At 42.6% G+C, this 12,922-nt stretch overlaps 1 protein-coding gene across 23 annotated transcripts in view; it reads right to left on the reverse strand.

The window, feature by feature from the left end:
- The window catches only part of DGKD (diacylglycerol kinase delta), a 1,053,390-nt gene that overhangs the window by 429,380 nt on the left and 611,088 nt on the right, over positions 1-12,922 (reverse strand). For all 23 annotated transcript variants that reach the window (XM_086943829.1, XM_086943836.1, XM_086943828.1 and 20 more), the window contains one exon: positions 793-1,078. In XM_086943829.1, coding sequence (XP_086799955.1) covers positions 793-1,078 — 286 coding nt within the window. The remainder of the gene's footprint in view (positions 1-792; positions 1,079-12,922) is intronic.

The following is a 12,922-nucleotide window of genomic DNA, read 5'->3' on the forward strand; positions in this document are numbered from 1 at the left end:
ACATACTAGAGCAAAGTGACCTTTCTTCTTACAATAATTATATAAGGCTTTACTGGCACGACAATTTGTATCATTAGCTAAGTATCCTGGCTTCCTAACACCTACAGCATTTTCCTGAAAAATCACTTTTATTTAGTTTTTGTAACTGTACTTTTATCGAATTTCCTTGAGGAATTACCAACTACTAAAACTTCTTCCCCATTGGTTTTGTCTCTTTTTATAGTTTCTACGCATGTAAGGGAGTGATCAATGATCTTAGCCACAGCTAACATCTCATCCAAAGTTGGCTCATCCTTCTCTCTGCAGTTGGGCTAAGGAAGGACAAGAAATGGAAGGTACAGAAAGCACACATGGGAAAGTCAGGGGGAAGGAGCAGCTATTGTTGGCTACTAATAACTGTAGTTCATGCAGACTAAGGGTCAGCCACAGAGAGGGACTGTGGAGAAAAAAGCCAGAGAAGTATATAGAGAGAGATGGAAAGAGAAAAAGAGTGACCTTCATTGCTACTCAAAACAGTTCAATTCAACTGAAGAGATTGACTGTGATATTGTTCAACAAAAGTACAGTTAACCGCATGTATTTCTTAAAAGATATAAAGGAGCCATTATCAAATGTTACTCTGCCAGGAAGACTTAAAATACAATATACAAATCTCATGGTATACTGCTACCACAACTGAAGCCACTGCAGATATGTGATCAGCCCTCTCATTGAAGAGAGGTGTAATTTCCATACAACTGGGAGAGCAATTAAAACCACAATGATTATGCATGGAGCTGCTGCTAGAGTTACCTTTTTCTGCTTGCTCAATTATCTGCCGAAGCGCTTTCTTTAGACTGTTGGCTCTTAACATCAACTGCTCCCGGGGTCGGAAAATTTGAGGGCGAGAAGTGCAGGAGGATCCACAGGTGGATCCTGTAGACTGGGTGCTGATGTTGTCAATAGTATTCCTGGACTCGTCACAGTCTTCCTGTTCCTCAGCGATAGTGGGAGGGGGATGTGGACAGCAGGAAGCTGCTTCTGATTCATCAGTCAATGTCTTTAAAAGTGAATTTAGCTTCTCCTTCAAGACAGAACACTACAAGGTAGAAAGTAGCAAAATGAGACACTTCAAGGCCCAGCCAGGCCACAACACTTGCATTAACACATCCAATAAGTCTAACGTTTTGTTAATAGTGAAAGGCTTGGTGTCATTTGCAAATAACAGTTTTGCTAAATAAGTTGCATACATAATAAAATAGACAGAAGCAAGCATGTTGTTCATAGTTGCTCTAGAACATTTTATTACTCATGACAGATAAATGTTTTCAAATATCAACTGAGTATATGAATTAACAGTAAAGACATTTGGATACTAAATATAGTGTAAACAATTTCAACTGAGAGCAGGTGGTACTTTGTCTGTTGCCAATGTCAACTTTTCAGGAATTATCACACACATCTATCAACCCCACAAAAAACACATGATTCTATGAAACATGCTGCTGTGTAATATCAGTTATGTGGGTGTGTGAGGAGCACTCCGTTAGTTGTCCTTCTTTATAAATTTTAAGAACCGGTGCCGCGGCTAATAAGGGTAGTCACTCCTTGTTCTGAATGTGAGTTATGCCGGGTTTACAAACCCATCTAGACACGCACTGTGCACTTGGTGTGTTACACCTTCACCATTTTCAAAAATAAATTTTAACTAAACTCTGTACCAGAAAACAATTCACTGTTTTAATACATGATACTCATTGTTTACTGTACATTCTTATACTCAATGCTGATTATTTCATCATATCAACAAATGCATCATGATATTTGCTTTTACTTTGAATCATTCATATACTATATTCATTCCATTGTTGTTTTAACAATACAGTATTCTTATTCTGCCCAATGCATTTCGGTACACCATGGTACCTTCATCAAGGGACAGTCTGAAAAAAACAAAAATATAGGGAGATGTAAATGTAATGTAATTGTGAGAACGCCCATGAGTGTGGTATTATTAGTGTGTCAAATCATACCTGTGTGGACAAATCTCTGTGCTTGCGAGCTGAAATCAATGAAAATATGTAAATGTACGGTCACTCCCAAATAAACACTCTGCTGCACGACATTAGTGGATCACTTTTTTTAAAAAATACTGAAGCTTACCGTGTTCTGAACAGTGTTATACTGTGGATAAGCTGCAAAAACGACATAATGATAATGATGAACTCTCTCCGATAACTACTGGTATTTCAATGTTGAATACCCCTTATATCATCCAAACATACCTGAACTGTTGCTGAACCGTTTCTAGTCCTGCAAAAATATATAACCGATGCTATGATGGTTAACGTGCCAAATATTCATATGCTCGATACTACCGTGTCAACGTGTGTACGTACCTCAATACTTGGATGTTTAATCTACAAAATAAACGAAAACAGCGCTGTGAATTCCTGCCGCTTATTCAATCATTAAAGTACTAAAACCTTCATATGAAGCCCAGCGTACTCCATATTTACCTGAACTAATGTCTCTTCCCGCCTACACTTTACCGATGTATACAAAGCTGCGTTCGAAGTCGCCGCCATTCCCAAACAGGTTTTACGTCACTCTCATCAATGCGCTGCCTTAAACATAAAAAACGGACTGTAAACCCTATTCTAGACTTAACACTGATGCCCGTGATCGCCATTTTAGACTAGGTTAAAGAATCACTAAAGCCTAGTAAAACTCTATAGCTATTCCAACTACAGGCTGTGCGCCTCGTAAAAAACTCACAATATGTGCTGGTTAAGTTTATGATGTACGCCCCGCGTGAATTCTTATGTAAAAAAATGTCCACGTTCCGATAAACATTTCATGATGTTGCAATGTAAACGAAAGTGCTGAACTGTAAATTCACTCTCAAAGGAGTAGACAGTCTTACTATTCGGCTACAATTATTGTCACTGCTCCCATGAGGAATTATATGCCTGTGTGTCCAAGTTCTACTTAATAGGTTAAATTTCAATATGTGTAATGTTGAACTAATGTGCGATTGTTCTGAATGTTCTCTAATGACCGTGTTTCATGGGATGAAATCTGACGTTAATGTGTACCCCGTAGAAAACCAAGAGCATTAATCGTAAATACAGTTGGGAACATTACGACTAGTATTAATATTATTTACATGAATGAAGACTCAATGTTGATACAATTCTCTTTTGCAGAACAGTTCATACCTGGATGATGATATATGGTTAACAGACATTGATCATTTGCTACTATTTGATATCCTAGGCTCAACAAGTACTTCATACTTAAATACAATTGAAAACATTCCAGTATAAATCAGAGTTACACACTTAAATGCCAGCTGTGTTTTTTCGTTGCAGGTCTATGTTTAGAGATTGCATGTCAAACCATGCCATGATTATGATGTTATAAACCATATGCTATGATATGACAATGTCCACTAACAAATGCTATGGTATCTAGTTCATCTTATACACCATCATAATAAAACCGCTATCAGTCGTTCAGTCATAAAGTCCAGCTTTATATGTTTTATGTGTCCAAAAGCTGTGTTTAAAGGTAACACGATAAGTCATACCTATCATTGAGACCAGTCGGAATCATAGTATTTAGATGTTTTATCCAATATATTTCACGTTGCAGCAATCTTTGGTCATTGTATATTCCTGATTGCATGTCTACTTTATCAATGATAAGGAAACGAATTTGTGAAATGGTGTGTTTTGCATTTCTCCAATGCGTAACTAATGGAGATGACAAACTTAGATTGCGTATTCTACTCTTGTGTGAAATTGACGGAAATACAGATGCAAGCTTCTATCGCCACTAGAGGTCAGCAGTGAGCCGCAAGCAGCCGCGAGCAGACGTCAGCAGTGTGCAGGACAAGCTGAGAAGGGAGGAGGGAGTCTCCCGTGGAGCCGCTTGTGCCGTTTTGGGGCTGTTTGAGCTGGGGCAAGAGGGGGGCATTTGTGAACTCTTTGCTCCCTGTCCCGCTTGGGGCTCGCTGCTCCGAGCCGCTCCCGCTCCTCAGTGCAGCCCCTCGTACGGCTGTGGCAAAAACGCGAAAAACGCGAAACTTAACAGGGAATGACCCAGCGGAGGCAGAGAGGCAAGGCGGACGAGAGTCATTGATACTACTGGTACTGGGCAGCAGCAGCAGCAGGAGCGCTGGGCCAGTGAGTATACCGGTGAGTATACCGACAACATTTTACAGAGGCAGAGGCTGGTGATGCTGGTAGGAGCGACCAGCAGAGTGCAGCAACAGTAGCACGAGCAGCTGCAGTAGCAGCAAGTTGCAGAGCAGAGACAGAAAACGCTAATTGACACGGACTGAGCTTGCTGCTCGTGCAAAACTGAGAGCAGTCCAAAAACAGCCGTGAGTCGACGCTTCAAGGCCCCCCCCCCCCCCCTTGACATTTGTGAGGCAGGGAGAGGCAGAGTGGAGCCCTGAGGATTAAGGCAAACCAGGGGTGCCGAGGCTCGCCGATGTGGTCTGCCGAGGAGGAGTTTAGCCTCCCCAGAGCTCACAGCGCTTACAGCTCACAGGGATCACAGCACCTTCAGTGTTCTTAGTGCTCCCAGCACCGCCGGCGCACCGCAATTGGACTATCCTGTATTGCCGGAGTCTGGGGGGGGGGGGCAACTGTCTGGACCTGACCTGATCCAGTCCAGCGGTTCTCTCTCGGTGCACCCAGGGCACGGGCGTTATAGCTTCGTGGAGGGGCCAGTCTCAGCTGACCAGACTAGACCAGACCAGACCGGACCTGCAGGACATCAGCAGCAGGCAACAGGCAACAGGCAACAAAAACACGGTGAGAGGCATCACTTGCAAAATCGGCTCAGTGTCTTAAGTGTACCTTACCCCTCAAGCGCTTTTTCCCTATGCGCCAGAAAACTGTCCACCAACACTCTTATACCAAAGCTAAGCAACAGCTAGGGCAGTCGAACGACGTGTTAACAGTGCAAAGGACACAGTGCACAGTAGAGAACTGACCGGCATTACATACCTGGCAAAACCTGTCTTCCAGCGCTTTCTCTTTTTCTCTTTTTTCTTTAACGTCAGAGAGAGCAGTCACCCCGCAACAACGCAACGCTATCTCCCTTACGGCAGCTACTCCAACTTAGAGGGGGCAGACAGGCTTGGGAGGTGGAGTGGAAGCAGAGCGGAGTTGGGAAGTAAAAAAAAAGGAGGGGAATGAGAACAAACCCCCCGCTAAATACAAGGAAAAAAGCCAAGGCCAAGACAAAATCCCCCATTCCACCAACTGAGGGGAGTGCACCCGCATCACTAATATCCCCAGTATATTCAATTTTCACCAACATAAATTCTACCAGAACATTTACTTTCCTGAAAGACCCAATGGCTGCCATTTATGCAATGCCGACTACACCAAATGGATTACAAAAACCACTGTCACCAAAAAAAGCAGATCTGAGACCAACAGACACAAGGTCTCCTCCAAGCGCCTTACACACCAATGAAGACAGGCCCAATGGAAGAGAGGAAATACCCAATCATATGGATGCAACCCTGAAGAAAAACGTGTTTCATTTTCAAGCTCAAGTGCACAAGGAAAATGAAAGGTACGACCTATTCCAAAGGCAAGGTCATGAGAAACCTTCAACAACACATATAGGAGCTATCAAGTCTATGGACTACCACACAGAAGGGCATACAATAATATCCTCCCCCAGTAAAATAGAGAGCAAAAGTGAATCAATTGCTACAACCGAATCAGTATCAACCAAGGCTACAAATCAAGACCAAATAATAACGGGAAGCTACGTGGTTCAATCCAAAAACGAGGACTGTCATAACATCACTGGGCATGAACTAGCATACAAGGTGCCCCCATACAGCCACTCAACCCCAAGATCAGATTCACGCATGATCCCAGTAATGAATAATTACACAGAGAGGATAAAGGAATTAAATCCCTGTTGGGCGCCTCAAGTGCCTACCCTTAAAGGAAGAACCATGACCAAAAAAAGCCTGCCTGGACATCCATGCAACTGAAAGCAAATTGGAGAGATTAAAAATCTTAAGTAAATCAATCATCACTGAAATGGAGGCCCAGGAAGGAAACGATACCAACGTAGAGGGATTAAAAATCCCCAACAAAACAAAGGTTACTGTAAAGAAGGACCAGTGAGTACCACCAATTGATTCGTGCACAAAAATCTCTCCAAATAAAGAGCCATTAAGCAACAACACAGTTGAGATATCCAGTGGAGTGAATCAGGCGGAGGACATTAATGCACCAATAGACTCTCCAAACATGATTGACGCAGGTGCTCAAATGGAACCCTCAATAATAGAAATTTCAAGTGGCTCCGCTATTGCCGATGTAGCAATAACAAAAAGCCCGGAACCGCGCCCCGGAACACGGCAAAAGATCAAAGTACGGCAGAACGACACAACTTCTAAAAACAAGCCTCACAGGGATATTCCTCCAACTACAACACAGGGGACCTGCACCGGCACGAAACAGGGTACGAGATAAACGAAAACTTGGAATCAATAATCACATTACACAGTGTACTGGGGTGCATATTGGAAACATCTATTAAAACCCTCAACATGCAGTCAGACAAACTCGACATCCAGATACATCTTATGAGCACATTGGCGGAACACATATCCAACATAAACAAAAAGCTAGATACCATGGCCAGTATCTCCAACATTATTAAGGATCAGATCCAACCGTGGGCAGCATCCCAGTCATGCACCTGCCACCCAATTTTTAAAAAAATTAAAGGATCTGCCTTTAATACTTAAAGACATATTACTAGAATGCAAGATCGCCAATCAGTGGAATAACTGCACACCAATCAGATGCAACCTTATTTCTTTAGAAAATTGCAAGAGTCCACATAAGGTATGTCCGATTAAATCTAATGTGGATGAGTCATCACGGCAAACATCAGTAGAAAAGAACCAATCAAACAACCGGACACTGACACCTGATGGTGTAATAGAGGAAACTAAAACAACAGGTGAAAGTCACCTTATCACACAAAATAATGGCCGTAAACCATTGGAAATAGAAGACTCAAACCAGGATGGGGAAATTAACCAAAACGACCATAAAGGCCTAACCAAGCGGCAAAAAAAGCGGGCAAGAAAAAACAGAAATCAGACGTCAAACCACCCGCTTATAAACACCCAGACGCCGGTCACTTTTCCTATCTTCAATCAGGTAAAAATCAAAACTAAACAGGAACTTACCGTCAAAGAGGGGACTAATCACTCATCAGTCGGGACACGCAAAGAGCAAAAAAACGGGAAAAATCAAGAAGAAGGACAAATATCATTAAGCAAAAGCCCGAATGACATCACTCAATCGAGGACAACAAAAAAACCAACGAACAAAGAGGAGATAACCTCTTTTAACTCCAGTCATACTGATCTTTCGAGCCCAACACCTGCCGCAAGTGACACTGATCCGAGCCGGAAACAAGGGATCAGCAACAACACACAACTAAATAAAATCTTAGATAGTCGGCCAGTTGACCAACAAAAAACTGACTCCACCACTCGTCAAAAAGGTCGTACTACCAATGAAGATAAAAAGCATTCTATAAATGAGATCGATCAACACAATAAAAACGAACAAAACAGTCAAAGGCCCCATTGGGTGGTAGTTAAAGCTGTGGACAAAAACCAAAAACCTCCCTCCATTCGCATCACTGTACCGAGTAATAACTCAACGGTAGGGAAAAGCATCACAATACCAAGTGAAAATTCAGCACTAGAGAAAAGCGATCAGAAGACTAATCGACAAGTAAGAACAAAGGCGGACAGAAACACGCACGATCAAATACAACTCACGATAATCACAGGCAACAATGGCACACAACAAATCGCAGAACCCACAAAGGTAGAATGGACAGGACCATGCCTCGGAACTGACACCAAAGTAAGTGGGCGCTACTTAGAACAGGTCAGCCCAGAACGAACAGGCCGAGAAGTAAAGGCCGTAGTAAACATGCCACTCACGCAAACCCAAAGCAATGGGTACAATCAAATAGCCCAATATATCCATCTCACCGCAAAGGATCATGATGATCACATGCCTAAAAAATCCTCTTCAGAGGGAAAAGCTCAGATTAGCAATCACCGACCATTGGAGAAGCAAACAGCTACAGCAGGAAAGATACTTTTTATCCCTAACTACGAGCCTCAAGGTACACAAGATCTATTAAATCGAGGGAACATTCTCCACCTTACATCCTCCATCCCAAGCTTAAGCCACCTAACATCTGCCGATTTACTATCAATCGAATTCATCCCATTAGGGGACAATGTGGCCAAGGAAGGCACGCTCGCCACCTGGAGGAATATTGGAATAGTAAAAAACTTACTCACAGAAACACGCAAATTTGAAGAGTGGGGAATCACGTTGAAAGAAGAAATAAAAAAGGGTTATCCGTCAACCCTACTAAGAAGATGTAGGAAAAGAGATGACTGCAAAACCCGAACTACTCACTCAGTACTGCAAGGTGCCAGGGGGGCTGAAACTCCGACTAATAATCACTGGAGACAGACATTGGGCACTAGTGACAATTGAACCCACTGGGAAGCGGAAGAGAGCAAAGGAACACTAATAAAGCTGCTCTCCTGGAACATCGCAGGAGCTAAAAACATCTTAAACAATAGTAGAAAAACAGTAACCTGGGACCAATATGACATCATAGCACTGCAAGAAACGTGGACAACGGAGCCAATTGATGTACCGGGAAGAGTATGCTTCCATGAAAGCGCGACACGTCTCCAGTGCTACGGACGCGCAAGGGGGGGTCTTTCAATATATATATCCACAGCACTGAAGATCAGAGCCTCACAAATGGCTACATCAGCACCAGATATACAAATTATTAAACTGGAAAGCACATCAAAAAACAATGCCAGAACAATTATCTTGATCAATTTATACGCCCACCCGAAAAAATCAGCTAAAAAGGACCTCTTCGACCGTGCAGTCAATGTAGTAACCAACACTCGCCTTGAACATCCAAGTTGGGAGATTATTGTCACGGGCGATTTTAACATCAACCTTCTACATCCACCAGAAGATGAGGTCAACATCTCTGTAGCAAACGAACTGTGGGATGTTGAACCCCAGGAGATTATACCTGTTAAGAAGACAGACAAAGGGGTAGGCAACTGATGTGGGACTTTGAACGCCTTGGCCTACGGGTAATAAACCGAAGAACCCTTCATGACAAACCCCCTGCCGTTACCTATATAGGCCACAATGCAAGCTCCACCTTGGATTATACATTAGTTACACTACCCCTGCTAAGTCTAATTAAAACATTCCAAATACTCTGCTCACTAGACAGCGATCACTCAATGCAACACATCGAGATGAAACTGAGTCCCTCCAGGCACGTAAAGGCACCAACTATCCCAGGCATAACCTCAACAATCAACCTGAAGCGGTTAAGGTGGTCAAGTAACACCTTACCACAAATAGCGTTAGACGCCAAGAAACTGTTCAAACAAACAACTGCAGAAAAAGACTTATGTGCAGAAACCTGGTCTGACTTCCTGGAAAGGCTACCAAGGTCTAATAGCAACGCAAAAAAGAAGACCTATCGGAAGACTGATATAAAACTCACAAAAACAGCACTGTCTATGAGGAAACAACTTCAGAAGCTCACAAGACGGACACAAGGATTAAGGACAAACCCAAGTATCTGGCAAGAAGTCCGATCGACAAGGAGGCAATACAAGAAGCTGGTTTGGATGGAAAAAAGGAACAAAGCTAACAACTTCTGGGTCAAATTGCTGCACAACATAAAAAAATCAGACTCCAGGGCGTTCTGGATACAAGTCAACTCCATTAACAGAGCAGCTCAACCTGTAAATATGACATGCATCACCGAAAGCGATTGGGCCAAACACATAGTTGATACATTCTCAATAAACCTAACGGCGAACCAGATCACAACGTCAACAACTGAATCTGAAATGCCAAGAGCTATGAATCAGGAAAGAACGACTATTACCAGCACTAATGGCTTGATCATCGGCCAGGAAGACATGGATCAATCAATATGGACAGACGACGATTGCCGAATACTAAAAATAATCAAGAAAGGCAAACAAGAGAGTGCGCCGGGTCCGAATGGCATTCCGCAGGCAATCGACAAAGAGGACCCCAAGTTCTGGGCATGCAAATTCAACATTCTGTTTCGGTCAATTAGCAACTCAGGTCGGGTCCCGGAAAGCTGGAGGGGTGCCATTATCAACCCCATCTACAAAGGCGGAGACCGCAAAAATCCAACTAACTACCGCTTAATAGCCCTGATCGATGCGGAAGCCAAATACTACGCATCTCTGGTGCTAGCCGATCTAGCTCAATGGTCGGACATGCACAGCAAAATCCCGTTAAACCAGACAGGGTTTCGTCGCGGAACAGGCACCATGGCAAACGCAATGGCGTTATGCTTAATCTGTGAAAAAAGCCTACAAAACCACCAGGAACTTTATACCTGCTTCGTTGACTTTAAGGCGGCCTTCGACCGTGTCAACAGGAAATTACTATGGGCCAAATTGAAGCAGCAGGGCCTGCCAGACTCAATCCTAACGCCGATCATTGACCTGTATAGTAACACCTGGATGCAGGTAAAGATCGACAACGGACAGAGGCTAACTCGGAAGATCAATACCTTTGATGGCTTAAAGCAAGGTTGTGTCCTGGCCCCTCACCTTTTCAATTTATTCATGGCGGACTTAACAGCAAGCCTTGAGCAAATCAATGCTCATCCACCGCGGCTAGGTAATCTCTGTATAACACACCTATCCTATGCCGACGATGTGGTCCTACTAAGCCAGACAAGAATAGGCCTCCAACGTCTATTACAGGAATTGACCCGCTACACCAAACAGAATTTGCTAGCAATAAACAGTACAAAAACCAAGATTATGGTCATAACCCGACGCCATAAAGTGCAACCAACCTTCACTATAGACAATGTCAAACTGGAAGCGGTTGAAAGTTATAAGTATCTCGGGATACTACTGGACAAGAGTCTTAACTTTGCTACGCACCTAAACAGCATGGAAAAGAGGAGCATGGTCCTATTGCACGCTTTTAGTAGCTTGGCGTCCGAACTCAGAGGCCCCCTGGTCTCTCCCCTGCTAACAATAATGAAAGCCAAGCTACGTCCAACAATAGCTTATGGGAGCATATTTTATCATGGCAAGAGTGCACAACTCTTGGACAAACTCCAAATGAAAATCTACAAGCGTGTATTTGTGTTACCAACGAATGCATAACCCGCTCATGTGGGAAACAATCAGCAAAAGTCCCAACTCGTACTATGCCAAGTACCTTAAATCATCACTTGAATCAACTAACTTGGCTGCACTTTGGGAATCCAAGCTTCCAGTGCTTTCCTTTAAACAGTTGACAAAAAAGGCTGCCAATAGGCATTTGTTGCTAAATGATAAAATAACTTTTAGTCATCGGTCCCATGCCTGGATGACAATTCAATCTTATAAAAAACTAGCACCAGCAACCTACCTAGACCTTGCTTTCTCGACATTCATCAAACAAAATACCTCAATTTAAGGCTGGGCAGCTTACCAACAAATGCCGAGTTACCAAAATGGAAGCCCCAAGAACGTGATGGATGCTGTTTATGTGGCGCAGGAAGACAAGACTTTATCCACCTGATCTGTATTTGCCCGGCCCTGAACCAGGAATGTCGGAGTTGGTTGAAGACCAAGTTTAAGGAATATGGAACACGCACCTGCCGGTCTGCAATCATGCTAATCCTGTGCTCAGTAGATCCGCAACTCATTTGCAGGGCAATCAAATTCATTGACAATTTCGAGAAAAAGCAAAAAAACTGGCGAAGTCTTGAGCCCTGAACACATTTACTTTACTAACCCGAAAGACGCTCTCATTTTTATATCATTTTTTACTCACTCAGCAGTGTAAATTTTCGTGTGTTTTAATATTTCTGCATTAACATTTTGTAATGGTTTTTACTAACTATACAATAAATATTATTATTAATATTATTATTATTACTCTTGTGCTCTGTCAATCTGATTTTTAATTTCCGTTTGGTTTTCCCAACATACATCATCCCGCATGGGCATTTGATACCATAAACAACGTGCTGCGCATTGCAATCACTTGTGTGTCTGAGTTTGATTTGTGCTCCTGTTGTAGGGTGTGTAAATGAATTTCCAGTGATCACATTATTACAATGTGTACAGTTCTGACAACGTACTGTGCCTTTATGAGATGATACTTGTTGTGCTGCTTGTTTCTGTTTCTGCTTCAATATTTGTCTTAGGTTTTGTCCTCTGGTATAGGCATGCATTGGTTTTTCTCTGAATATGTCTTTAAACTCAGATTCTGTGGACAGCAATTCCCACCTTTGGTTTATGATATTTTTGCTAGCTTTAGATTGTGTAGTATACTTAGTGACAAAGACCATTCTATCACTGGTTGTTTTGATTTTAGGTGTGAGTAACTCTTGTCTGTCCATCTTCATAACTCTCTCAGCTTACTTGCAGTTCTTCTCTGGGATAGCCTCTATCCTCATATTTTTGTGCTTGTTTTTGCAACTTCATTCGACAAGTCTTTGGGTCCGAGCAAATTCTCTTAATTCTGATAAACTGAGAAAGTGGAAGATTCTTTACCAGACTCCTGGGATGGAAACTCGCATAGCTCAATGCGTCATTGCGATCTGTTGGCTTGGAATACAGTTCGGTCTCAAATCCTGTTGGTTTCTTAATTATTCTGACGTCCGAAAAATCCATCACGTTGTTATCAATTTTGTGAGTGAATTGTATTCTAGGGTTCACCTGATTGAATTTCAGAATCAGTTCTTGTAGTGAGTCTGTTGTGTCATCCCATATTAAAAATATGTCGTAGATGAACCAACAGTACATTTTAAT

Source organism: Lissotriton vulgaris, chromosome 11 (assembly GCF_964263255.1).
Source record: "Lissotriton vulgaris chromosome 11, aLisVul1.2, whole genome shotgun sequence".
Taxonomy (NCBI): Eukaryota; Metazoa; Chordata; class Amphibia; order Caudata; family Salamandridae; genus Lissotriton; species Lissotriton vulgaris.